A 26,019-nucleotide genomic window follows, 5' to 3' on the forward strand; every position below is an offset into this window, starting at 1 on the left:
AGTCTCACAATGGAGACGTTACTGGTGCCCGCTCGAGCAAATCGGCGAACAACGGGATGACAGTGATACAGTGATGATTATTATTACTAAAAATAGAGCTCATAGGGCTGGAGAGATGGTATACTGAGTAGGACTCTTGCCTTGCACGTGGTCAACCTGGGTTTGATCCCTGGCACCCAGATGCCAGGAGTGGTGGCACATGCCTTGAGCCCCACCAGGAGAGATTCCTGAGTGCACAGCTGGGACAGAGCCCTTATCATTACCGAGTGTCGCCCCAATTCCCCTTGCAAAAAAAATAATCAATAAATGGGCTGGAGTGATAGCACAGCGGGTAGGGCGTTTGTCTTGCATGCAGCCGACCCGGGTTTGATTCCCAACATCCCATATGGACCCCTGTGCATTGCCAGGTGTGACCCAAAAAAAGCAAAAAAAAAAAAAAAATCAATAAAGCTTGTCCATTGGCGTCCTGGGACCACGAGGGCTGCCCAAGGAGAGCTCAGTGGTGCCTTGGGGGTGGGAATGGCGGGACGCAAGGCCCTCCCTCCTGAGCTCTGTCCTGGCACCGTAGCTGGTGGACAGAGAGCCCCAGGTTTGAATCCTGGCCAGGCCGCTTGCTGTGCGCGGCGAGTCTGCAGGCGCGGGCCCTGTTCAGGGTGGCGGGAGCTGCTCGTCCAGCTGGGCCACGGAGGGGCACTGGCTGCTGACCCTCCTAAGGACAGCGGGGTCTGGGTGCTGGGGCATGGGGAGGAGTGTGAGGGTTGGGGGTTCTCTGCTGAGTTGGGCACCATCCGTCCTCATCCTCATTCCCTCTCCCTCTCCCTCTCCCTGTCTCTCTGTCTCTGTCTTTGTGTTTCTCTCTCTGTCTCTGTTTCTCTGTGTGTGTCTGTCTCTATGTCTATCTCTTTCTCTTTCTTTGTGTCTATCTCTGCGTCTCTCTGTCTCTGTTTCTGTGTGTGTGTCTCTGTGTCTATCTCTGTCTTTCTCTCTCTTTGTGTCTATCTCTGTGTCTCTGTCTCTTTCTCTGTGTATGTCTCTGTATCTCTCTCTGTCTCTATCTCTCTCTGTCTCTGTTCTGTCTCTCTTTGTGTCTATTTCTGTGTCTCTCTGTCTCTGTTTCTCTGCGTATGTCTCTGTCTCTTTCTCTGCATATGTCTCTGTCTCTATCTGTCTATCTATCTCCCTCTGTGTCTGTCTCTATGTGTCTCTGTCTCTCTGCCTCTGTTTCTCTGTGTGTGTCTCTGTGTCTCTATCTGTTTCTCTGTGTGTGTGAGTCTCTGTCTCTGTCTGTATCTCTGTCTCTGTCTCTGTATCTCTCTCTCTCTCTCATATTTTAGTGCTGGGAGACCCAGGTTGGGCAGGAAATGTACAAGCTGATGATCTTTGACCTCATCATCATCTTGGCTGTGACTCTCTTTGTGGATTTTCCAAGGAAGTAAGTGGAAGGGACGCCCTTGATCCTCGCCTGCTTCCCACTCTCTGTCCCTCCGTCCCTCCGTCCCTCTGTTCCTCCATCCCTCCTGTCCAGGAGCTCCCAGGAGACTGCTGGAAGATTCCATGGTCCCTGAAGCCCAGTGACCACACTGGGCCCAGAGTCCGTTAGGTGCCGTGAAGCTGCAGCGTGGGGGAGGGGGGGCAGAGGCGTCCCTGCTCCCCGCCAGGGGCCACGGGTGCCCTGGTTGTGCTCTGGGCCCAGTCCACGGAGGCCCCATTTCCTGTTCTGGGTTCAAGCCTCAGCACCACCCCTTGCGCCCCTTGTGAACTGCGTGGCCCAGAGCCGGCCACTGAAGCCGGAGTCATCACCTGTGAAATGGGGACAGTAGCAGGACCCCTGAGAACCCCCTCGTGAGGACCAAAGGGAGTAAGGGACGGGAGCACTGAGAACGGTCCCTCAGGACCATCCCTCAGAGCTCCACTGGGTTTGGGGCTTGCTTTGTTTCTTGGGGGGACAGCCCAGCGGTATTTGGGTGGGACCCTCCTGGGGCCCTCCTGGTGCTCTGATTACACTCGAGCTCTCCCTGCTGGGCACCCCCGGCCCTGTCACACACACCCCCAGCCCTCTCTAGCCCTGGGCCACTGTTGAGTGCCCAGTCTCTGTCCCCTCAGCCCTCAGAGCTGCTCTTGTGTCCAAGCAGGCAAGCCAGGGGGCTGCCAAGCCCTTAATAAAACTTTGGAGCCAGAGGCATGGGGTGGGGTGGGGGCGCAAGGCACTTGCCTTGCATGTGGCTGACCTAGGTTCGATCCCCATCCCATATGGGTCTCTGAGCACTGCCAGGAGTTGATCCCTGAGTACGGAGCCAGGAGTAAGCCCCGAGCACTGCCAGGTATGACTCCAAACAAAACAGAAATGAAAATAACGTTAGTCCAGCGGTGCTCAGGGGTTATTCCTACTGGGCTCGTGGACCATGTGGGGTGTTGGGGGCTGAGCCGGGCGATGCGAGGCAGTCACCCTCCCCGCTGTTCGGGTACTCCAGCAGCCCTTTTCATTGATTTTTCTTTTTTTTTTTTTTTTCTTAATTTGGGGACGGTCCCCACCACACCTGGTAGTGCTCCAGCTATTCCTGGCCCTGGCCCCTGGCGGTTCTGGGGGGACCATTTGTGGGGATTTGAACCAGTTCTGCCATCACCACCCACATGCAAGGCAGATGCCTCGGCCCCTGGTATCACTCTGACCACCCCCAATTTTAATCTTCAAAGTTGTTGTTTTTTTTTTTTCTTTTTGGGTCACACCCGGCAATGCCCAGGGGTTACTCCTGGCTTTGCACTCAGGAGTTACTCCTGGTGGTGCTCAGGGGACCATATGGGATGCTGAGAATCAACCCGGGTCGGCCGCGTGCAAAGCAAACGCCCTACCCGCTGTGCTATTGCTCCAGCCTGAAATCTTCAAAGTTAAAAAAAAAAAATTTAGTTCATTCCCTGGTCCCACACAGTCCCTGCGCTCTCGCAGGAGCCACCTCTCAGCGCAAGCCAGGTGGGGCCCCTGAGCACCGCCAGTGAGAGAAGGAAAGAGAATCAGCCTCTTCCCGCCGCCCTGTACGCCTACACCCCAAATTCAGCGCCCCGAGCCCTGGTGGGGTCACAGCCAGGTGTGGAGAAATGAGGTTTCACACCTGACGCCTTCCTGCCTGAGACGCAGCTGCGGGGACTCCAGGGGCCCGTCCCGTGTGTCCGCAGGATCCTGGTGACGTACTTTTCGTCGTCGAGGCTGATTCAGTGCTGGGGGCAGCAGGAATTCTCCATCCCGGACAACGTCCTGGGCATCGTGTACGGGCAGACCATCTGCTGGATGGGGACCTTTTTCTCCCCCCTCCTCCCTGCAATCGCCACCTTGAAGTTTATTATTATCTTTTATGTGAAGGAGGTAAGAAGAAGTGGGGCCCTGGGGGGCCGGGGGCCGAGCCTGGGTCACTGCGAGCAAGGCCAGTGCCCGCCTCGCTTCCTGTATCCGTTGGCCCTTAAAGGCGATTTTCGGTTTTGGAGCCGGTATGTTTATTTCTGGGTCTCCATCCTGTGGGATGTGTGTGTGTGTGTGTGTGTGTGTGTGTGTGTGTGTGCTTGGAGCTGATACTTTTATTTCTGGGTCTCCATCATATGTGTGTATGTTGGGGGGGGTACTTTTATTTCTGGTCTTCATTCTGTGGTTGTGTGTGTGTGTGTGTGTGTGTGTGTGTGTGGTACTTTTATTTCTGGTCTTCATCCTGTGGGGGGTGTGTGTGTGTGTGTGTGTGTGTGTGTGTGTGTGATACGTTTATTTCTAGTATCCATTCTGTGGGGGGTGTGGGGGGAGAGTACATTTATTTCTGGTCTCCATCCTGTAGTGTGTATGTGTATGTGTGTGTGTGTGTGTGTGTGTGTGACTTTTATTTCTGGTCTCCATCCTGGGTGGTGTGTGTGTGTGTGTGTGTGTGTGTGTGTGTGTGTGTGTGTGTGTGTTTGGATTGCTACCAGATCCCAGGCATTGTCCATGACCCAGATGATCAATGGGTGAAGTGACCGCTTCGTGGCTGGTGACCCACACCTCCTCCGCTCTGCTGTAAAACCAACTCTGCCCACAGGTAGCCCCAGTGCAGCTATGGCCCCGGGGCCTTCCAGACCCTCTCTCTGTCAGGGACCCCCCCCCTTGACCAGCCCGGCCCAGGAGGTGACGGCAGTGCGTGGGGTTCCGAAGGGGGCCCCGTTAGAGTGGCCGTGAGACGGACGGTAATCATAGTGGGTGGTGACGATACCAGAGGTGCCCCAGGTACGGAGCCTTCGCAGAGACCAGTGTGTCATACCTGCACCCACAACTTGAAGGAGGGAGTGTCGCTTACACGTCGGGAAGCCGACGCTCGAAGAGGTTGTGCTTGTCCAAGCCAAGATTCTAAATCCGGCACTTGGGCCTGGGTTCACCTCTCTGCGGCCTCAGCCTCGTTCACTCCGACTCTGACACTCCAACTCTGACATCTTTATCTCTTTAGTATGGCCTGAAACTGGGTCCGGCTCTTTACCTGTTTGGGCCACTGAAGAATGTTCTGACGCTTCCCTTGTACCTCATGGAAGCTGTGCCCATTGCAATGAGCTTTCCTCTCTCTCCCCTCTAGATGAGTCTTCTCTATACCTGCAGACCCTCCCCAAGGCAATTCCGAGCATCCAATTCAAATTTTTTCTTCCTGTTGGTGCTGCTGATTGGGCTGAGTTTGGCGATCATCCCACTGACAGCCAGCGTGGCACGGTAACCATGGCTTTGTTTCTAGAACTTTCTCTTGCCTCGTGTGCGTGCGCAGACCCGGGGTACCCCTCTGTCACCTTACTCTCCCTCCTTCAGAGGTCAGGCAGTGCTGCTTCTGACTGAGCCAGCTTCCCTCCCATGTGCCCCCCCAGGAAAATATCCTCCTTCCCCCGCAGAACTTGTCTCGGGGCTGCTTTTTTTGCTAGGGAGCAGTTGACTCTGTCCTGGCCCTCCCCGGGGGCCCCTCTCCTCCTCTCTTGGGGTGCAGCTTTGTTTCTCCTCATGAAAATGCTCTTGGTCAGGGCTGGAGTGATAGCACAGTGGGTAGGGCGTTTGCCTTGCATGCGGCCGACCCGGGTTCAAATCCCAGCATCCCATAGGGTCCCCTGAGCACCGCCAGGAGTGATTCCTGAGTGCAGAGCCAGGAGTGACCCCTGTGCATCACCAGGTATGACCCAAAAAGCAAAAAAAAAAAAAAAAAAGAAAAGAAAAGAAAATGCTCCTAGTCCTTATGGAAGAATTATTCCTTCCCAGAGTCAGAGTGATAGCACAGCTGGGAGGGTGTTTGCCTTGCATGCGACTGACCCGGGTTCAATCCCTGGCATCCCATAGAGTCCCCCAAGCACCGCCAGGAGTGATTCCTGAGTGTGTGAGCATTGACGCTTCTGACTCCCCCCACCCCCCCAAAAAAAAATTAGGCCTTCCCTGGGCCAGGCACGTGGGCGACCCCCGGGGCTGGACCTGGCACCAGGGAGGTGGTGTCTCGTGTGGAATGAGGGCATCGTAGAAACTCTCTGAGCGAAGTACCAGAAGCTTAAGACTCCGCCCAGTCACGTCTCTCCTGCGTGGTCTGACTCTCCATGCCGGAGTCCAGAAAAGTCCTTCCAATAAAGGGCAAGAGAAGAGACCCTCGCGCCTTTGCAGGTGTGGACACTGGTCAGCGCTGCTGCTGGACTGTAGAAGGCGCCACAGATAGCCTGAGGCCCCTGGCGTGCCTGGGGCCAAGAACACTTTGGGGCCACACCCAGCAGTGCTCAGGGCTTCCTCCTGGCTCTGCGCTCAGGGTTCACTCCTGGTTCAAGAGATCGAACCCAGGTTGGACGTGTGCCAGGCAAGTGCTTTGCCCACTCTGCCATTTCTTTGGTCCCACAACCCTCTTTTTCTTACCCCTAACTTAAAAGCCTGGAGGCTAGACTCTCTCTCATCCACCCCAGGGGCCGTGTAAACTGGGGGGGGGGGTCTCGGCCAGAGACTTGGTGGGATGTCATGTTTCCCCAGAACATTCTAGAAGACTTCGGAGGTCAGGCACCTGGGGAACTTCTCCTGGGGCTCAGAGTGTTGCCCTGGCATGACAAGACCATTGGTGTTGTCGGGGCTTTGACCTCACGCCCCTTTATGTTACAATGTTTCCAATGGTGAGCTGGCCCGCCATCAAAACGCTGATGCAGAACCGCCTCGTACCCATCAACAGCACACCAAGCCGGGCGTGGGACGAGTCCCGCTAGGCGCTGCCCCTTGGTCGCAAGAAGGGAGACAGGTTGACTCCCGAAGAGGAAACGGTTGTCAAACAATAAGCAATCGAGGGAACTCTGGAAGAAATACGAGGAGAGGAAAAAAAGAACGCCCCAGATCAGCTGTCTTCTGGGGGCGCAGTTCCTGCAGGGCGGGCTTCTTGAGTGCGTTGCTTCAAGACCCAGCCGGGGTGGTCTGTCACCAAGAGCCACCAAGAGCAGATGGCCATGTGCTAGAGGGCAAGGAGCTGGACTTCGGAGAGAAAATCAAGGCAGGAAAGGCGAATAAATCCTCCTCTGCTCAGGTGGGGGAAAAAGGCAGGGGCTGGAGCGATAGCACAGCAGGGAGGGCGTTTGCCTCGATTCCCAGCATCCCATAGGGTCCCCCGAGCACCGCCAGGAGTGATTCCTGAGTGCAGAGCCAGGAGGAACCCCTGAGCATCACCGGGTGTGACCCAAAAAGAAAAAGAAAAAGCAGTTCCTTTGGATTCTGTTACCCAGGAGTGTTTGTGTGTGGGGGAGAGGGGGTGACACCCAGCCTTGTCACTCAGTGTCACGTGTCTCACCAGCATCCAGTCGTCCAAAGCCTGCGGGCCGTTCACCAACTTTAACACCTCGTGGGACGTGGTGCCCCGCACGGTGAGCACCTTCCCCAGCTCGCTGCAGTCTCTGGTCCACGGCGTCACCTCGGAGGCCTTCGCCGTGCCCTTCTTCATCATCATCTGGTGAGTTGCCGCCACCCGTCCCCTGCGCCATTATTTGGTGATGGTGGGGCCGAGGGCGGGGGGAGGAGCTCAGGGCCACCGAGCTAACGTGCCTTGACCTAATGGGACCCGGTAAAGGTGGCCCCTGACCTCGAGTATTGCTCACTCGCTCACTCGGCACAGGCGGGCAATGGACGGAGCCCGTGGCCAGGGGGTTCCGTGCCCCCGGCTCTTCCCCTGTGCAGTAGCCTGGAAACCACCGGGCATGGCCAGCGAGTGCGGCGTGAGGGGACCAGGGTTGCAGATGCCACGCCCCTGTGGGACGGGGGCGACGCTCCCTCACGGATGCTCTGGGGAGCGGGCAGGGACACAGCTCCCGAGTGACCTCTCCCCGCCTTGCCTCGTAGCCTCATCATGTTCTACTTCATCGCGCTGGCCGGAGCTCACAAGCGGGTGATCCTGCAGCTCCGGGAACAGCTGTCCCTGGTGAGGAAGTTCCTCGGGGCCAGGGCCCTCAGCGGGTGACGCGTCACGGCGCCCACCCGCCCCTGTTCCCCCACACTCTGCCTTCACCCCTACCGAGCGCGTTGTTTCTGCGGGAGGGGCCGCACCGGCTGGGTGCTGAGGGGGGGGCAGGGGGGCTGCTTCTGACTCTGGGGTCCTGCGTGCACTTAGCCTGCTGAGCTATTCTGACTGTGCCTTCCACGCTCAGACACACACACACACACACACACACACACACACACACACACACACGCAACCCACGCACAGAGCCGAGGTCATCTGCCCCTGAGCACCGCCAGGTGGGACCCCCTCAAAACAGAATTTGGGTTTGTTTGTTTTTTTTTCCTCCTAATCAAAATATGCTGTTGGGGGGCTGGAGCAATAGCACAGCGGGGAGGGCGTTTGCCTTGCATGCGGCTGACCCAGGTTCGATTCCCAGCATCCCATAGGGTCCCCTGAGCACCGCCAGGGGTAATTCCTGAGTGCAGAGCCAGGAGTGACCCAAAAAAAAGCAAAAAAAAAAATGCTGTTGGGGAAACAGTGCCTATACGTCGGATGTGGTGCACAGCTGCTGCGGCCTCGGGGTGGTCTGGCTGTGCAGTGTTATCCGCAGAGCCCCCCGAGAGTAAGGGCAGTGCGGCCAAACCAGGCCCACCTGGCCTGCGCAACTGTGAAAGGCCTCTTGGAGGAGGTGACATTGCAGGGGACACTGGAGGGATGAGAAGGAGCCAATGGGGGGGAGGGAGGGAGGGGCGGGGCAGGGGACCCCGGGATGGATGGGGCCAGGGTCCCAGCCCAGCGCTCTGGCAGGAAGCTGGGTACAGTCTTGAGGGAAGCTTCTGGAAGGTGATGTCTGGTGGGTATTTTCGTTGTTAGTTGTGGGGGCCACACCAGGTGGTGTTTGGGGGAGCATCTGATAGTGAGGGTCAGACTCAGAGCCTCGCACATTATAGGTGCTCTGCCACTTGACCCACATCCTCGGACCCCAAAGAGGCATAGGTGGTTGCGTGGGGGTGGTGTCAGGTCACCCCCGCAGTGCTCGGAGGACCATATGATGCCAGAGACTCAACTAGGGTCAGCCACCGGCAACGCTCCTCTCCTGGACTGTCCCTCCAGCCCTCCCCCCCCCCCATAAACAGGGTGTTCTTTGGGGTGGACACACCCAGCAGTGCTCAGGGATTACTCCTGGTGGTGCTCAGGGGACCCCTTGGGATACCGGGAATCAAACCTGGGTCAGCTGCGTATAAGGCAAGTGCCCTCCCCGCTGGACTCTCTCCCTCCCCCCTCCTACTCCCCCCACAAAAAACATTTTAAAAGGTGAAAGATACTGACCAGTGTCAGGGATGACACTCCATGTAGGACACGTACTGGTCAGGGATGTCACTCCATGTAGGACACGTGCCTTGCACACGTGAATCCCTGGGTTCAACCCCAGGAACTTCTCCAACCCCACAGACATCGTTCACTGCTTTGTGGACAGGTGGCCTGGAGGGACAGACAGACAGACAGACAGACAGACAGTGAGAAGGCCTGATGGGGCTCGGTTCCCGGCACTGGACTCAGAGGGGAGATTCCTTAGGCTGAATTGGTTTCCAACTATGATCAATGTGCTCTCTCTCCTTCCCTCCCTCTCCCTCCCTCCCTCTCTTCCCTCTCTCTCCCTCTCTCTCTCTGTCTCTCCCTCTCTCCCTCCCTCCCTCTCTGTCTCTCTCCCTTTCTCCCTCTCTCTGTCTCTCTCTCCCTCTTGTCTCTCTGTCTCTCTCTGTCTCTGTCTCTCTCTCCCTCTCTCCCTCTTGTGTCTCTGTGTCTCTCTCTGTCTCTCTCCCTCTTTCCCTCCCTCCTCTCTCCCTCTTTTCCCCTCTCTCCCTCTCTTCCTCTCTCCCTCTCTCCTCCTCTCTCTCTCTCCTCCCCATCTCTCCCTTTCTCCCCCTCTCTTCCTCTCTCTCTCCCTCACTCCCTCCCTCTCTCTCCCCTTCCCGCTCCCTCTCTCCCTCTCTCCTCATCTCTCCCTCTCTCCCCCTCTCTCCGTCTCCCTCACTCTCTCCCTCCCTCACTCTCCCTCTCTCTCCATCTCTCTCTCTCTCTCTCTCTCTCTCTCTCTCTCTCTCTCTCTCTCTCTCTCTCTCTCTCTCTCTCCCCCTCCTCTCTCTCCCACGCTCCCATTTTTAGGAAAGTCGGGACAAGCGGTACCTAATCCAGAAGCTAACGGAAGCCCAAAGGGACACGAGGAGCCCCCGGGAGTGATGACACAGATCCTGTTGCGTGTGGCCCCCCGAGCCGAGCCAGCCCCCACCACACCCCCTGCCCCGGTGTGGGCAGAATCCGGAAAGGAGGGCCGGTGGGGGGCGGGAGTCGGGCTCGGCCACGGAGCAGTCTCCTTTGTGGGCGCGGCCCTGGGCTCCATCCCTGGCAGCTTAGCGTGTATATATGTATTTTTTTGTCCTTAAAGTTTTCTATTTTTCTCAAGTCCCCGCCTCTCCTGGAAAGCGTCTCCCCGTTTGCCTTCCCGGGGGCCAGGATTACATCCTCGGTCCCGATTTCACATTTCAGTGACTTGGAAAACCAAGTTATAGGGCAGGGGGGGACCCTGCCCAGCCGAGCTGAGGGCCACAGGCCACTGGGAAGTCTGGAGTCACCCTCAGCGGTGGCCCCAGCCCTTCATGCCAGGTGTCTGGACGGCACCTGGGGGCGGGGTCCGTCTGGTTTCCCAGAGATCCAGGCTTCCTCATTTGGCTGTGTCCAGAGCTTCCGTTCACAAGCTGGGGGCAGGGCGGGAGTCTCAGGGTGGGTGTGGGTGAGGGGGGTGTTGGGTTTGGGCAAAGATGTGATCCCAAGGAAGAAGTGGTCTGGGACGGGATCTTCGGCACAGGTGTGTGGACTTCCGAGAGATCGTGGATTTTCATTTATTTATTTATGTATTTTTTGACTTTTTTGGGGTCACACCTGGCGATGCTCAGGGGTTCCTCCTGGCTCTGCACTCAGGAGTTACTCCTGGCGGTGCTCGGGGGACTATACGGGATGCCGAGGCTCGAACCCGGGTTGGCTGTGTGCAAGGCAAATGCCCTCCCCGCTGTGCTATGGCCTCAGCCCCGTGAGACGTGGGTTTTCAGGTGGAGCAGGGAGAGAGGCTTTCGCCGGAGCAGAGGGTGGTTCCTCCCGCCCGTGAGCCGAGCCTGAGGGAGGAGACGGCCCCCGAGGGCAGTTCCCCGGCCGGCCGCTCTCCTGTGTTCCGAGCCTGGACGTGGGGCTCTGGGCTCTCAGAAGGAAGAGGCAGAACGTTTGCCGTGTCCCTCCTCTGCCCTCCTGGGGGGGGGGCAGGGAGGGGCGCCTCCCTCAGAGACAGTTCCCGTTCTAGGGAGAGGCTGAGAGAGGGCTGCTGGCAGGTCTGACTGAGGGGAGGGCGGCTCAGTGGTTTGTGATGCAGGAGCCGTGGGCGAGCCCGCAGGCTGGTTCTGGAACACGCACTTGGGTAGGGGGTGCCACCGTCACCTTCCCGGTGCTGGGAATCTTTCAGCTGCCCACTTTCTTCTTCCAGCCAACCAACGGGCGGCGCGGCCCGCTGGTGGTGAAAGTGATCTATGCAACAGATTATACCTCAACGGCGGCTTCCACCGGCCTTTCCGCTCTCAGGGCTGAGTCGCTTCAGCCTATTTCCCCCAAGTGACTGCGGGGTACCTGGGCCTTCCGGGCATCACATTTTTTTTTCTTTTTGAGTCACACCCGGTGATGCTCAGGGGTTCTTCCTGGCTCTGCACTCAGGAATTACCCCTGGCGATGCTCAGGGGACCCTATGGGATGCTGGGAATCGAACCCGGGTCTGCTGCGTGCAAGGCAAACGCCCTACCTGCTGTGCTATCGCTCCAGCCCCACCGGCCATCGCTTTTCCTCCTTGCATTGGTGCTGCCTGGACTTTCAGGTCAGGGGCCAGGACCGGAGAGATCGGACAGCAGGTAGGGTGTTTGCCTGGCGCGCAGCCGACCTGGGTTCGAGCCCCCACCTGCAGGCCCCAAGCCTCACTCGGAGTGATGTGCCCTGAGCTTAGAGCCAGGAGTAAGAACCCCCACCACCATCCCCCCACACCAAAAATAAAGGTAGGGGGATTTAGAAAGCAGGTGCTGGGGCTGGGGGTCTGGAGCCCTTACCCCACCAGGGACTGATCTCCAGGGCCACACGGTCCCCCGAGTCCCACCAGGAGCAACCCCCGAGCTCTTGCCCCTGAGCACTGCTGGGTGTGGGCCAGAAATCAAAAGGGAAAACTTAAAAAGAGAGCAGTTGCCGTGGGAAATAACGCCCCCTCTGCTCCCCTGGCCCAGTTACTCCTTGTCTGAGGGCGAAGCCAGCTTCCCAAGGGCTGACGGCTCTGTGTCCCTTCCCTTCGCCAGCTGTCACTCTTCCAGGAAGTTTACATTCATAGGACACTTTAAAAATATATACACGGGGTGGGGGGGGTGCTGGAGAAGATGGCACAAGTGTGTAAGCCAACCCCAGTTTGAATTCTCGGCACTCCACGGGGTCCCCCAAGCCCTGCCAGGAGTGACTCCTGGGTACAGAGCCAGGAGTAAGCCCTGAGCACCACTGGGTATGGCACGGGTATGGCACTGGCACTGGTATTGGCACTGTCATCATGTTGCTCATCGATTTGCTCGAGCGGGCACCAGTAACGTCTCTTTTTTTTTTTTGCTTTTTGGGTCACACCCAGCGATGCTCAGGAGTCACTCCTGGCTCTACACTCAGGAATTACCCCTGGCGGTGCTCAGGGGACCATATGGGATGCTGGGAACCGAACCCGGGTCGGCCACGTGCAAGGCAAACGCCCTACCTGCTGTACTATCACTCCAGCCCCACATCTCCATTTTTTTTTTAATTTATTTATTTTTTAATTTTATCACCATGTGGAAAGTTACAGAGTTCTCAGGTTTATGTCTCAGTTATACCTTATTCAAACACCATCCCTTCACCAGTGCCCATATTCCACCACCAAAATCCCCGGTATACCCCCTACACATCTCCATTTTTGAGACTTGTTACTGTTTTTTGGAATATGGAATATGCCACGGGGAGCTTGCCAGGCTCTGCCATGCGGCCTAGATACTCTCGGTAGCTTGCTGGGCTCTCCAAGAGAGACAGAGGAATCGAACCCAGGTAGGCCTCGTGCAAGGCAAACACCCTACCGCTGTGCTATCGCTCCAGCCCGGGTGTAGCAAACAACAACAACAACAAAGATACATATTTTGTTTGTTTGGAGGCTACACCCAGCGATGCTCAGGGCTGACTCCTGGCTCCACACTCAGGAATCAATCTTGGCAGTGCCAGGGGACCATATGAGATGCCAGAGATTGAATCTAGGTTGGCTGCATGCAAGGCAAGCACCTTACCCCACCGTACAATCACTCCAGCCCCGCTAAAAAATTTTGACCTGATATTTGTATACTTGTGATAGCACTGTAGCACTGTCATCCTGTTGTTCATCGATTTGCTCGAGCGGGCACCAGTAACGTCTCCATTGTGAGACTTGTTGTTACTGTTTTTGGCATATCGAATATGCCATGGGGAGCTTGCCAGGCTCTGCATTGTGGGCAAGATACTCTTGGTAGCTTGCAGGGCTCTCCGAGAGGGACAGAGAAGTAGAACCCGGGTCGGCCAAGTGCAAGGCAAGCGCCCTACCGGCTACGCTATTTGCTCCAGTCCATACTTGTGATACCAATGAATTTTTCAAGCTTTCTCTGTTATTAAGGTGTATGCATTTTTAAAAAAAATTGGAGAGGGGGTATTGTCTCTCCAGCAGTGCGGGGGTAGGGGGGCGGTCATTCCCAGCGATATTCAGCCCAGTTGGGTTGGGCTGATGGTTCCGTGTCCCTGGGAACTCTTGCTGCTCAGGACCCATCGGTGCTGGCGTTAGATTCAGGGTCTTGTGCCTGCCAGGGGCGAGTCAGTCCTTGGAGCCTCCTCCTGGCCCTCGTCATGCGTCTTTCAAGTCTCAAAACTAGTTCATGGACTCTGAGTAACCGAGTTCATTCTACCCTCACTTAGAAAGGCAAGCACTGGAGTTGGCATTCCCAGGCCCTGTCATTTCATCTGGAATGTTCTCGTCTGCACCATTTTTCTAAGGACTGTCCAGTGTTTTTATTTTGGGGTGTGTGTGTGTGTGTGTGTGTGTGTGTGTGTGTGTGAGAGAGAGAGAGAGAGAGAGAGAGAGAGAGAGAGAAGATGCTGTTTTCTCTCCTATTATAAAATATGACTATGCTAATATATTTTTGTTAAATGTTTGTGTACCTCTTACTTGGATGTTCTTATATGTCTTGTTCAGTGTACATGTTAAAGAGAAACACTAACAAACGTGCATTAAACTACTGAGGAAACCAGATCTTGAAGGTTCTCGAGTGTGATCGTGTGTGTTTGCGTTCGCTGTTGGCCTCTGGCAAGCCGGTCTGCCCCTCCAGAGCTCCTGTTCTTCCTCGGCCACAGAGAAGCGTTAGAGCCAGCAGAGGCGTGCTGTGCGTTGTGCATGTGATCGAGGGGCGCGAATCCAGGGGCCTCCCCAGCCGGGGTTCGAGTGCTCCACGCTCAGCGACATCCCTGGTCTGTGGGGAGAGATCGTCCCGCTCTGGCACTGTGGAAGCTGAGGGTGGATGTGTTTGAATCTTGGTAGGCTTGAGATTACTTGAAACACGCCCCCTTTTCCCACGCCCCAGAGGAGATCACCTCAGATGGTGTTTTCCCCTCCCCGGAACAAAAGCGTTCATAGTTGAGTCGGTAATGGAGATGCGCTTGTCTGTGGGAGGTCTGTGGTTGTACATGGGGAGTGTCGGCTTCTGGGCTGCTTTTTTTGCTGTTTAACATCACATGTTAGGGGCCAGAGTGATAGTACAGTGGGGAGGGCATTTGCCTGGAATGTAGCTGACCAGGGTTCAATCCCTGGCATCCCATAGGGTCCCCCAAGCACCGCCAGGAATAATTCCTGAGTGCAGAGCCAGAAGAAACCCCTGAGCATCGCTGGGTGTGACCAAAAGCAAAATAATAATAATAATAATAATAATAATAATAATATCACATGCAAGGCACTAAGCTACACCACCAACCCCAAAGTTTCCTTGTCTTTAAAGCGGAAGAATTTTATTTATTTTGTGTGTGAGCAGGTGAGCAGGGCCGGAGCCACAGCCTGGCACTCTGGAGTTACAGGGGGCTGGACAGAGACCCCAGAACAGGCCACGGGAGGGCAGGTGCCTGAGGAGAGACACATACAGAAGGAAGGACATGGCTGGACGACAACAGTGAGTGAGTGAGTGCCCAGCACTGAGCGGGTGACCGTCCCTAGAAAGTGTCAACCTCTTCCGGGCAGACACGTCCTGCCGTGGGGCAGGGGACCCCAGCACTTTCCACTCTCAGTGTCTGCGGAGTCTCCCCACCCCCACCCCCACCAAAACACACGCACACACGCACACAGACCCACACCTGTGTCCACGGGAAGCTGCAAGTCCAGTACCAGGCGCTGGGCTTCCCCACGGCCCGCAGCGTGGCGCTGAAGTCAGGGATGCCAACCCCTCCCGCCGACTCCCTGGTGAATGCAGCCGGGAAGAGGGACAGCGCAGCGGCCACTGGGAAGGGGGGTGTCGAGAAGCAAGCACCGGAGTAACCATGGGCCAAAGCAGCAGCCTCTGAGAACTGCTCTACGGGACCCAGCTTGCCGTCGGGGGAGGTGTGGGGCCAAGGGACAGCGCAGGCCCAGCGACGCCTGAAGGGGCCCAGAAGAGGTAGGACGCGAAGAGCCTTGCGAGAGGGCACGGGGGGGGGGGGGGGGGGACCCAGGAACCCAGAGGGGGCGCGAGAACATCTAGAGACCGAGATGGAATGTGCAGGAATGTGTGAGAGATGCCCTCTGCTCTGTACTGTCGCTCAGGGCTAAATTTATTTTTGTAAGTGGGTATCGGAGACAAATACCAAAACAAAAATAAAACCGGGGTCTGGAGCGAGAGCACAGCGGGGAGGGCATTGGCCTTGCACGCGGCTTACCCAGGTTCGGTTTCCAGCATCCCATAGGGTCCCCCGAGCACCGCCAGGAGTGATTCCTGAGTGCAGAGCCAGGAGTAACCCCTGAGCATCTCCGGGTGTGACCCAAGAAGAGAAAATAAATCAAATCAAACAAAACACCTTTCCTATACGGTGACTATGCCAATGAATTCCTGTAGGGCTCACTTTGCTAGCCCGCCACTTTCCCTGAGCCCGAGCTAGGCGGCCTCGTTTCTATGGCAACCCAAGACTCTTTTCCCACCCCGAGTGAACGATATCCGCCTCATCCAATCCAATCCCCGCTCCCGTCCTTCCCAACCAATGGGGTGAAAGGGTAGGGAGGGAGGGGGCGTTGCCAGCGGGGTGGGGGCGGGCGATTGGCGCGCGTCGGCCTTGCGTCATCAGCCTGCGCCGCGGAAGCCGCGTCCCTGTCGGAAAGATGAGCGGGGCGGCGGCGGCGGCGGCTCGCTCCCTGCGGCAGCTTCGCATGGGGCCCTGGAGGCCCTTGTCAGGTGAAGGGGGCGTGCGGCCGCGGGTCCTCATCGTGCTAGCGAGTTTGGGGGGGATCCTTCGGCCGTAGCGTCAGGGCCGGAAGGTCACGGGGGCGAGCATGTGACGTCACAGGCATGCGACGGGGTGGGCCCCCGGACGGCGCTGCGGGGTCCGCGTGGGGAGGGGGTCCCTGCGGGGCGCTCCTGGCTGAGGCCCTTCGGCTGGTGTGCGCGCAGCTGGAAGGTCTGGACACGGGTGTGACGCTCCTTTGTTGCACCACTTCATGCAAAAGTTTATGCACGTTCCCGCCGACCCCGGGCCTGAGCGATAGCACAGCGGGGAGGGCGTTGGACTTGCATGCGGTGGACCTGGGTTCGATCCCCGGCCTCTCCTGGGCCCCCCCCCCCACCACCACCACCACTACCACCACCGCCGCCAGGATCGATTCCTGAGTGCAGAGTCAGGAGTAAGCCCTGAGCATTGCCAGGTGTGGTCCAAAAGCCAAAAGCGAAAAAAGAAGAAAATAATTAACGCCTTTTTCATCTCCAAATGAAATGTCTCGTTCCTGTCTCTCCTATTTTGTCCTCGTAACCGTTGCCCATTAAAAGACCTTTCTTTATTTGCACGTTTCCCCGTACGGAGGAAATCACGCGATCGTTGCCGTTTTTCTATGAAAGGCTTGGTGAGTCTGGTGTGCCCAGGGTTAGTAGCCCAGCTCGTTTTATGAGTCTAGCAACGTGCCCTCTCTGCCGCCCGCCCCATCCTGCCGAAAGATACTGGGCAGAGGGGCCAGGAGGTGGCTCAGAGGGCTGGAACACGTGCCCTGTATGTGGGACCCCCGGGCCGGAGCCCTGTAACAAACGTTCCCAGACCACTGCCCGTGGGGTCCTCTGAAGAACCAAAGAGTAAGACCAGAGACACAAAAAGGAACTCCGCAGAAATTGTGAAAGGAAGGCAGCCAGAACAGTACTGCAGCGGGTAGGCCCCTTGCCTTGGGTGGGGCCATTTCGGGCTCAATCCCAGCACCCCAGATGGCTTCCCGAGCCTATCAGGAGTGATTGCTGAGCACGGAACTAGGAGTAAGTCCTGAGCACTTCCAGATGAGCCCCCCTCCATAAAAACTTGTGAAAGGAAGAAGTGGCAAGACATTAACACCCCCCGTCCTCAGCCCCTTGCTGTTTCTCGGGACAAGATTAAACAGGGGGGTGGGCTGGGGTCCTGACTTACAGGGCATGGGTGTATGTTCTCCTTGCAGGACCTGGGAGTTGATCCCCGCCCTCCCCTCCCTGAGCACCACTAGGATAGTTCCCCTCCCCTTAAAAAAAAAAAAAAATGAGGGGCTGGAGTGGTAGGGCATTCGCCTTGCACGTGGCCAGCCCTGGTTCGATTTCCAGACTCCCATATCGTCCCCTGAGCACCGCCAGGAGTAACCCCTGTGCATCGCCAGGTGTGACCCAAAAAGGAAAAAAAAAATGGTTTTCATGAGTGCTTGGTTGTCTTTGTTTTCTCATTAGCTTGATTGGGGGGGAGGGGTGAGAGTGGGAAGGAGAGAAGCGGGCGGAGGCAGATGTGGGGGTTACATCTGGGGAGCAGATGTGGAGGCAGATGACGGCAGGTCCCCGGGTGGTGACCACAAGCATGAACAGATGTGGACCCCACAACGATAAAAACAAATAAGGGGCTGGAGCGATAGCACAGCGGGTAGGGCGTTTGCCTTGCATGCCGTCGACCCGGGTTCGATTCCCAGCATCCCATATGGTCCCCTGAGCACTGCCAGGAGTAATTCCTGAGCGCAGAGCCAGGAGTGACCCCTGAGCATCACTGGGTGTGACCCAAAAAGCAAAAATAAACAAATAAAAATAAAAAAATAAGCAGCTCCAATAGGAGCTACGGAGCCAGAGCCAGACCGTTTCCACTTCCTGCACCCCCGATCCCACATGTAGGCCAGTGGGCCAGTCTTTGGATTGAGGGCCAAAAACTGGTGGTAGTGGAGGGGGCGGGGAATAAGCAGAGTTTGTTGATTTTTGTCTGACATTTCTCACCTGAAGCATCGGGAGGCCCCTGCCACCGGCAGGACGGGGCACTGCTGGCTTTCTGGAGTCCGGCGCGCTCCGAGTTGGAGCCGCAGCTGGGGGGGGGGGGGGGCTGGAGACTAGCCCTCCTGTGACAGAGCCCCATGCTCAGCCCCCCCCCCACACACACATTAACGGGGCGTTTACAGCTCCACCTGGGAGCGGGGGTCAAGGTTAGAACCAGCCCACATGGCACCAGCAGGCCCCACTCCCCCAATACTCAAACCTCGGTAAGGAGACCCCGGCACACCCCAGTGGAGACCCCCACGTTTCCAGAGTGTTGAAGCCAGGCTACGTGAGAATGCATATTCATACCTTACCCTTGTCTGACCCGGGCTCAACGCCCGGCACCCCACGTGGCCCCCCAAGCCCTGCCAGGCCCCCCAAGCCCCGCCAGGCCCCCCAGGAATAAAACGAAACGTCTCGCGTTTGCCTCCGAGTAACGGCGAGTGAATGCCCGCTGGTCCATTGCAGCGTCTGGAGGGACACTCGGCGCCAGGGCGCGCAGCTCAGGCATGACCCTGGACAGCGTCAACCGGGCCACCGTGGACCGAATCATCCGGGTGGACCACGCGGGCGAATACGGAGCCAACCGCATCTACGCGGGGCAGATGGCCGTCCTGGGCCGCAGCAGCGTGGGGCCGCTCATCCAGGTGGGTGCTCGCCCGCCCCCCTCCCAGGGGGTCTGCAGAAAGGGGCCGCAGCTTGTCCTGCTTTCTCGGGGCGGTGCCTGCGTCTCCCCTCCGCCCAGCAGTGAAAATGGGTTATTGCGGCGGGGGTGGGGGACCGCGATTGTGTGTCAGGCACAGACAGACAGACAGACAGACAGACAGCCTGTCGGCAGACGGACACCGTCCCTGAAAGCAAATCTCGGGGCTGGAGCGAGAGCCCAGCGGGGAGGGCGGTTGCCTTGCACGCGGCCGACCCGGGTTCGGTTCCCAGCATCCCCTACGGTCCCCTGAGCACCGCCAGGGGTGATTCCTGAGTGCAGAGCCAGGAGTGACCCCTGGGCATCGCCGGGTGGGACCCAAGAAGTGGAAGCGAATCTCTTTGGAGGGCCGAGGAGCGGTCCCTGGAGAGACGGGGAGGGAGAGAAGAGAGGGTCACTCCTGGACACCGACCTGGGGGTTGTCCTGAGCACTGACCCCCCCAAAAATAAAAGAACCCCCGCGAGTGTCAGTTGCCGAGGGGAGTCAGTTGCTCCCCCAGTGGAGATGCTCCTTTTGGGTTTGGTTCCGGGGGGCGGTTGGACCCACCGGCCGGGCTCTGGCCTCCCCCTGGGCTTGGCGCGCAGGCGTCCCTCCCACAGTGCTCGGGGACCCTCCGGGTGCCGGGATCCCAGGGCCTTGGCCTCTGCCCTCGCCTGGGCCCCAGCGGGTCTCTGGGACACTGAGGCTTCTGGGGGAGGTGACGCAAGACCCTCCCTGCGTCTCCGGCCCGTCCCCGAGTCCCCGCGGGTTCCTGCCTCACGGGAGACGGCAAGGAGCAGCCGCGCTCCCCCGGGGCCTCTCAGGAGCCTCCGTAGTAGCTCGGGTGGTTCTTCTCGGGGTGGGTTCTGGGTGGGGAGGGGCCGCACACGTGCGACGCGTTTGCTTCCCGTGATGTTGGGGCAGGGAATGGGGAGGGGGGGCGCTTCTCCTCATCGCCCCCCTCCGCGTCTCGCTGCCTCGGTGCGCCCCCTCCTCGAACGCACGCCCACCTCACGCGCCTGCCCACCTCCTCACGCGCCCCATCCACCTCACGTGCGCCCCCCCACCTCACGTGCGCCCACCCACCTCCTCACGTACGCCCACCCACCTCACGCACCTGCCCACCTCCTCACACGTGCCCCACCCACCTCACGTGCGCCCACCCACTTCCTCACGCCCTCCCACCTCCTCGCATGCACGCCCACCTCCTCACGGGCGCCCACCCATCTCCTCACACGGGCCCCACCCACCTCACGTGCACCCACCTCCCGCGCCCGCCCACCTCCTCACGCACCCGCCCACCTCCCGCGCCCACCCACCTCCTCACGCACCCGCCCACCTCCCGCGCCCTCCCTTCTCCGCAGAGGATGTGGGACCAGGAGAAGGAGCACCTGCAGAAGTTCAGCGAGCTGATGGTGGCGCTGCGCGTCCGGCCGACGGCGCTGATGCCCCTGTGGAACGTGCTGGGCTTTGCCCTGGGTACGTGGGGAGCGCGGGGTCTCCTGGGACCCCCCCACGCCCCGCCAGGGCCCGCCCTGGCCTCCGGTCTCCCCCTCCCTTCTGGGGGGGCCTTGCTGACGTCAGCGCCCTGGGAGCAGGGGCGCAGGGCGCAGGGCGCCGGGCACTGCGTGATCGCCCCCCACACACCTCTCCGAGGGGTGCTCGTGACGCGGAGCGGGGGCTGCTGTGCTCCCCGCAACGCCCCCCCCCCAGCACTAGCAGGCGGGAGGGCTCCCCCGCCCCAGTCCCGAGCCCAAAGTGGGGCGGGCTCCCCCGGACGGGTCGCCCGCGCGTGACACGGGGTGATGCTTGGGGGTCTTTGGGGGTGTCAGCGGGAGACGCTGCCCCCGGGGTGGAGGTAAGGATGGGGGGATGCCGCGTGCCCGGCCCCCTGCGTGCCCGGCCGCGCCCTGACCAAGCGCGGGGCTGGTGGACGCAGGCGCGGGCACGGCCCTGCTGGGCAAGGAGGGGGCCATGGCCTGCACCGTGGCCGTGGAGGACTCCATCGCGCGCCACTACAACAACCAGATCCGGACGCTGATGGAGGAGGACCCCGAGAAGTACCAGGAGCTGCTGCAGGTGCTGAGCACCCCGGGGCCTGGGCCGGCGGCACCCGCTATCACAGGCCGGGAGGGGCAGGGGTGGGGGCACAGGGCAGGCTGGGTGGGTCGCGGGCGGGGCCCCTAGGGAAAGAGCCGATCTCCCCGGTGGCCCCAGGCTCGCGGTCATAGCCATGAAGGGCCTGGGCCTTGTTCTCTGTCCACTGGACTCGGGTGGGTGGGTCGGGTGGCAGCTGGCGCGCCCCCCAGGTCAGGCGGGGCCACTCACCTGCTCGCCCGTCTCTGTCGGCCAGGTGATCAAGAAGTTCCGGGACGAAGAGCTGGAGCATCACGACATCGGCCTGGACCACGACGCCGAGCTGGTGAGACCCCCGGCTCTGCCCCTTCCGCCCCCTCCCCACCTCTCCTGGCCTCCCCTGCTTCCCCCAGCCTCCCCCTTCCCTGCCTCTCCCTGCTTCCCCCCACCTTTCTTCCCCCACTCCCTCCCTCCTCCTGCCTCCTCCAGATATGCCAAGGGACCCCTTGGCCACCTGCTCTTTTTTTTTTTTTTTGGGTCACACCCGGCGATGCACAGGGGTTACTTCTGGCTCATGCACTCAGGAACCAATCCTGGCAGTGCTTGGGGGACATATGGGATGCTGGGATTCGAACCCGGGTCGGCTCATGCAAGGCAAATGCCCTACCCGCTGTGCTATTGCTCCAGCCCCAGCCACCTGCTCCCTTGGCCTTTCCCTGCTCCCTGGGGAGGCGGCAGTGATGCAGAGCTCGGAACCCCTCCCCCCCACGCCTCCCCTTCAGTGTCAGTTCCCTGGGCTGTCGGAGGTTCCTCCTGACTGCTTTCAGGAATGACTCCTGGTGGTGCTCAGGGAACCCTATGGGATGCCGGGGATTGAACCTGGGTCAGCCACGGGCAAGGCAAATGCCCTCCCCGCTGCACTGTCGCTCCAGCCCCGCCCTGGGTTTTTTTTCACACCCAGAGCAGCCGCAGCCCTGCCGGGCCAGAGCCCGAGTGTGTGGGGCCCCCTTGCCTCACCCGCTCTCCTCCTTGTTCCCGCAGGCGCCCGCGTACAGTGCTCTGAAGCGGGTCATCCAGGCGGGCTGCAGCGCGGCCATCTACCTGTCCGAAAGGCTGTAGGGTCTCTGGCTGCGGAGGCTGGTAATAAACCCTGAGGGTTTTCAGCCCGTGTGTCTGTCTGTCTGTCCGGGGCTGGCGTGAGGCACGTCGAGGGACAGCGCGAGTCTGCCCTCTTGCCCGTTACTCCCCCCGCCTCTCCCTGCAGAAACTGGCCTCTGCCAGGGGTCAAGCCCAGAGACATCAGCACGCTGTGGGCACACCGCCCACCAGCAGACAGGAGGGGGCGGGGGCACGCGGGGCACTGTCCAGCCCCGGCAAGGAGCCGCCACTGGCTCGGGCACCGCTGAGTCTGAAGTCCCTTTCGCTCGGGGACAGTGAGCCACTCTGGCAGGGGCCAGGGGTGTTGGCGCCTGTGTGAGGCCCCGAGTTTCACCCCTGGGGATCCCCGCCCCCCCCCCCCCGCCGACTGCTGGGACCCGAGCATTGCACAGGCCCACACCCCCGCGCTGGCCCTTGTTGTGGGGTGCGGCCCCTAGGAAGGAGGCTTCGGGGGGCCGGGTTAAGGCGCTTGTCCTGCACTCGGCAAATCCTGTGCCAGGTGCCAACTCTGCACGGTGCCCTGGGCATCGCCGAGAGCAGCCCCCAGGCCCTGATGGGCATGACCAGGTGCCCATCTTTCCCTGCCCCCCCAAAAAATACCCAACTCAGTTCTGGATTTGGCTGGTCCCCCCGAGAACTGCTGGCTGGCTGGGGGCTGCCTGTGAACATGGCCGGGTGTCACACACACATACACACACACACACACACCCCTAAAAATAGCTCGAGTCATAAGTCACGTCCAGGGCTAGAGCGATAGCCCAGCAGATAGGGCGTTTGCTCTGCACGTGGCCGACCCGGGTTCGATCCCCGGCATCCCATATGGTCCCCTGAGCATCGCTGGGTATGACCCAAAAAGAAAAAAAAATATTAAGTCACATCCCGCTTCAAAAATGTGACCAGCGTGAAGGGAAGGAAGTCGGAGGCCGCCTCTGCCGGGCTCGCTGTTCAGAGTCGGAGCAGCAACCTGCGGGCGCAGCGTCTCGGGGTGGGGGGTGGCCCAGGGTCCGTGCAGCGTGGAGACCGCACGGCCCGGTGAGTCGCCTCTGTGGTCGCTGTTGGGAATTCAGGCTTTTCTCCCGGCTCTTGGCGCGGCAAAGTGGTGGTGAGGAAACAGCCTCTCCCTGGAGCTAGGCGGCCCAGGCGGTGCGGAGGCTGGAGTCCGAGTTAGCTCCAGCCCCCCGATTCTCTCTCTGGTCCGAAGTGGGGGGAGTTACAGGATGTGGACCGGGGCAGTAAGCAATTCAGGATAGCGGGCTGGAGCCATAGCACAGCGGGGAGGGCGTTTGCCTTGCACGCATCTGACCCGTGTTCGATTCCCAGCATCCCACAGGGTCCCCCCAGCACCGCCAGGAGTAATTCCTGAGTGCAGAGCCAGGAGTTAACCCCTGTGCATGGCCGGGTGTGACCTAAAAAGCAAAAAAAAAAAAAAAAATTCAGGATTAGGGGTCTAGGCCTAGAGGCTTAAGTGCTGGCCTTGCTCACAGCCTGCCTTGGTTGGGTCCCAAACCCAAGAGAAACAAAAGCAAGAAAAGCCCCCCGGACTGTTTTTGACCCCTGATGCGCTCCTTAGGATTTCTGGAGACCCCCCAGATGGCCAAGATCTGCCTCCTGCGTCCTGTGGGGGTCCACTGGGTGGGGACCCCCTTTCCCTCCCAGGCTCCACGGGCCCCCTCTGGGTTTGGTCTGGGGTCTCCAGTCATGCTGAGCTGCACAGTGACCCTGAGGTCTGTCCGGGCCAGGCCCGTGTGCAAGCCCCTCATGCTCTCCCCCCGGCCCTTCTGGGGGTCGGGGGGTCACTTTGAAGGCCACAAAGGGGATTTTCAGAGAGCCCACCACCACCCCGGGATTCTGGAAACGCGGCCATCTCTTATCCAAGGGATTTTGATAGGGACTCTCCGTCACCGCAGCCCCCCCATGGCCCCTTGCTGCAGGTGGGTGTGGGAAGGGAGTAAGTCTGTTTCCAGGAGGGGGTGGGGTGGGGTGGGGAGGGACAACGGAGGCTTCCCCATCCTCGCCACAAAGCCCCTTTCCACCGAGCGCCTTAGCAAAGTGATGCAGAGCTGCTCTCGCCCTCCCGAGCGCGCTGCTTCCACCTCCCCAGGCTGCAGCCCTGCGGGGCGGGGACGGAACTGCAAGTTGTCTGCGATCTGGATCCTAGAGGAGGGGACAGCTGGCCCGAGCGGCCGGGCGCCCCGCCTGTTCTGAGCGGAGCTGTTCGGCCGGGCGAGCGTGGCGCCATGCCTGCCTGTGACCACCAGAGGGCGCCCTCGCCCCAGGATTCCAGAGAGAGCCCACCTGGCGCAGCCAGGCTGCACGCCTGCATGGGGGTGTGTGGGGGTGTGCATGGCTGTGTGTGTGGTACATGCTGTGTGTCTGTGTATGGTGCATGCTGTGTGTGTCTGTGTGTATGGTGCATGCTGTGTGTATGTCTGTGTGTGTGTGTTATATGCTGTGTGTGTGTGTGTCCGGCGGGTTCTGGCTAGTTGCGCCAGGGAGTTGCGGTGTGTTGCGATCATTGGTCACCAGTCAGCGCCACTGTGGGAAGGGAGTAGTGACGCCTGCAGTGCCTGGTGCCCAGGACGGGCTGGGAAGAGTTCTGGGGAGCACACAAGCCCTCTGAGGGCGGGGCCTGGGCTGGATCCAGCGGGGATGTGGAGAAAGAGGCCCAGGGCTCAGCTGGACCGGCCCACACACGCAGGCGCCAGAGGCCTCCTCTAGAGGCCGAGTTCTCTGTTATGGGAAGGGGGAGGAGAAAAATGGGAGGGCAGGGGGGGGGCGGGGGGGACTGGGCTTGGTCTCTGCCTGCGGAAACCAGGTCCCAGAGTTGAAGAGCTAGGTAGAGTAAAGCGCCAACGCTCCTGGCCCAGGGAGGTGGGTGGGAGCTGAGGCACCGGCTGCACTGCCCCGCCCGGACCCCCCCCCCCCCCGCACCACGCAGGGCCCTGAGCATCGAGGGCCCGTCCCAAACACCGTACAAAACCGAACCAGAGGAACACTGGGCCGGAGTGAGGATACAGCTGGTGCGGACTGCGCGCCGCCTCGCCGCCAGAGTCCCCGCAACCCACATGGTGCCCAGAGTCCGCCTGGAGGGAGTGCTGAGCACCGAGGGGTGGCCCCGAACACAACCAAGCAAAGTGAGCTAATCTCCCCCAAAGCAAGAAGCAGCATTCTCCTCTATTTGTGCTGGGACCTTGCCCGCCAGCCCCCTCCCTCCCTCCCTCCCTCCCCCTCCCTCCCTCCCTCCCTCCCTCCTTCCCTCCCTCCCTTTCTTCCTTCCTCTCTCCCTCCCCCTCCCTCCCTTCCTTCCGTCCTTCCTCCGTCCCTCCCCCTCCTTCCCTCCCTCCCTTCCTTCCTCCCTCCCTTCCTCCCTCCTTCCCTCCCTTCCTTCCTTCCTTCCTCCCTCCCTCTCTTCCTTCCTTTCTTACTCCTTCCCTACATTCCTTCCTCCCTCCCTCCCTCCCTCCCTCCACCCATCCCTCCCTTCCTTCCTTCCTTCCCTCCCTTATTCCTCCCTCCTTCCTTCCTCCCTCCCTCCATTCCTTCCCCCTCCCTTCCTTCCTTCCTCCTTCCCTCCCTCCCTCCCTCCCTCCCTCCCTCCCTTCCTCCCTCCTTCCTCCCTCCATGACACACACAGGCACATGCGCTTTGCCTAGCCCTCAAGCCACTGTTCAGCCGGACTTGGGTCTCCCTTGGCCCTTCAGCTGCAGCCCCCTGTGCCCCGGCCCCCTCCAGCCAGTGTCGCGACTCTCGGCTTCCACCCTCCTGTTCTGGAAGGCTCTCTGCGGGCTCAGCTCACGACTCTGCAGCCCAGGGAGCCCTGACTCATGCTGGACTGAGGACAGATGAGTCAACGGTGAGTCTCAGACTGAGTGGCCAGGGAAGGGCTGGGGACAGAGGACAGACTCAAGGACAGACTCCAGGACAGACCAGGAGCCCGAGGGGTGGGGTGGGCTGTGTTCCTGCCAGCCATGGGTGTCCCCTGTGCCCGGGGCCAGAGAGTAGCAGCTGCTGGGGAGGGGATGGGCCAGCCAGGGAGATACTGGGGGGAGGCGGGGAGGGGAGCTGGCTTTGCTCGAAGCTGACCCTGGTCCCATCCCCCGG

The 26,019-nt window shown here is 59.8% G+C and overlaps 2 protein-coding genes across 2 annotated transcripts in view; both read left to right on the forward strand.

The window, feature by feature from the left end:
- TMC7 (transmembrane channel like 7) overlaps positions 1-9,706 on the forward strand; it is a 34,104-nt gene extending 24,398 nt beyond the window's left edge. The window contains exons 10-15 of the mRNA XM_004604310.2: positions 1,335-1,432; positions 3,172-3,358; positions 4,578-4,708; positions 6,786-6,941; positions 7,328-7,406; positions 9,594-9,706. Coding sequence (XP_004604367.2) covers positions 1,335-1,432; positions 3,172-3,358; positions 4,578-4,708; positions 6,786-6,941; positions 7,328-7,406; positions 9,594-9,668 — 726 coding nt within the window. The 3' untranslated portion in view covers positions 9,669-9,706. The remainder of the gene's footprint in view (positions 1-1,334; positions 1,433-3,171; positions 3,359-4,577; positions 4,709-6,785; positions 6,942-7,327; positions 7,407-9,593) is intronic.
- A 6,102-nt stretch (positions 9,707-15,808) lies between these two features.
- COQ7 (coenzyme Q7, hydroxylase) lies at positions 15,809-21,923 on the forward strand. The gene is made up of 6 exons (XM_055135938.1): positions 15,809-15,943; positions 18,470-18,648; positions 20,049-20,163; positions 20,624-20,763; positions 21,038-21,106; positions 21,802-21,923. Exons 1-6 carry the CDS (start codon positions 15,871-15,873, stop codon positions 21,877-21,879), a joined length of 654 nt encoding a protein of 217 aa, XP_054991913.1. The 5' UTR covers positions 15,809-15,870; the 3' UTR covers positions 21,880-21,923.
- Positions 21,924-26,019: the final 4,096 nt, after the last annotated feature.

The sequence above is a fragment of the Sorex araneus genome, chromosome 4 (genome assembly GCF_027595985.1).
Source record: "Sorex araneus isolate mSorAra2 chromosome 4, mSorAra2.pri, whole genome shotgun sequence".
In the NCBI taxonomy this organism is placed as follows: domain Eukaryota; kingdom Metazoa; phylum Chordata; class Mammalia; order Eulipotyphla; family Soricidae; genus Sorex; species Sorex araneus.

Coding starts and splice junctions, on each gene's coding strand:
- COQ7 (XM_055135938.1), top strand. CDS start 15,871: ATGAGCGGGGCGGCGGCGGCGGCGGCTCGCTCCCTGCGGCAGCTTCGC. Junction 20,164..20,623: donor CGTGCTGGGCTTTGCCCTGG/GTACGTGGGGAG, acceptor TGGTGGACGCAG/GCGCGGGCACGGCCCTGCTG. Junction 20,764..21,037: donor AGTACCAGGAGCTGCTGCAG/GTGCTGAGCACC, acceptor TCTGTCGGCCAG/GTGATCAAGAAGTTCCGGGA.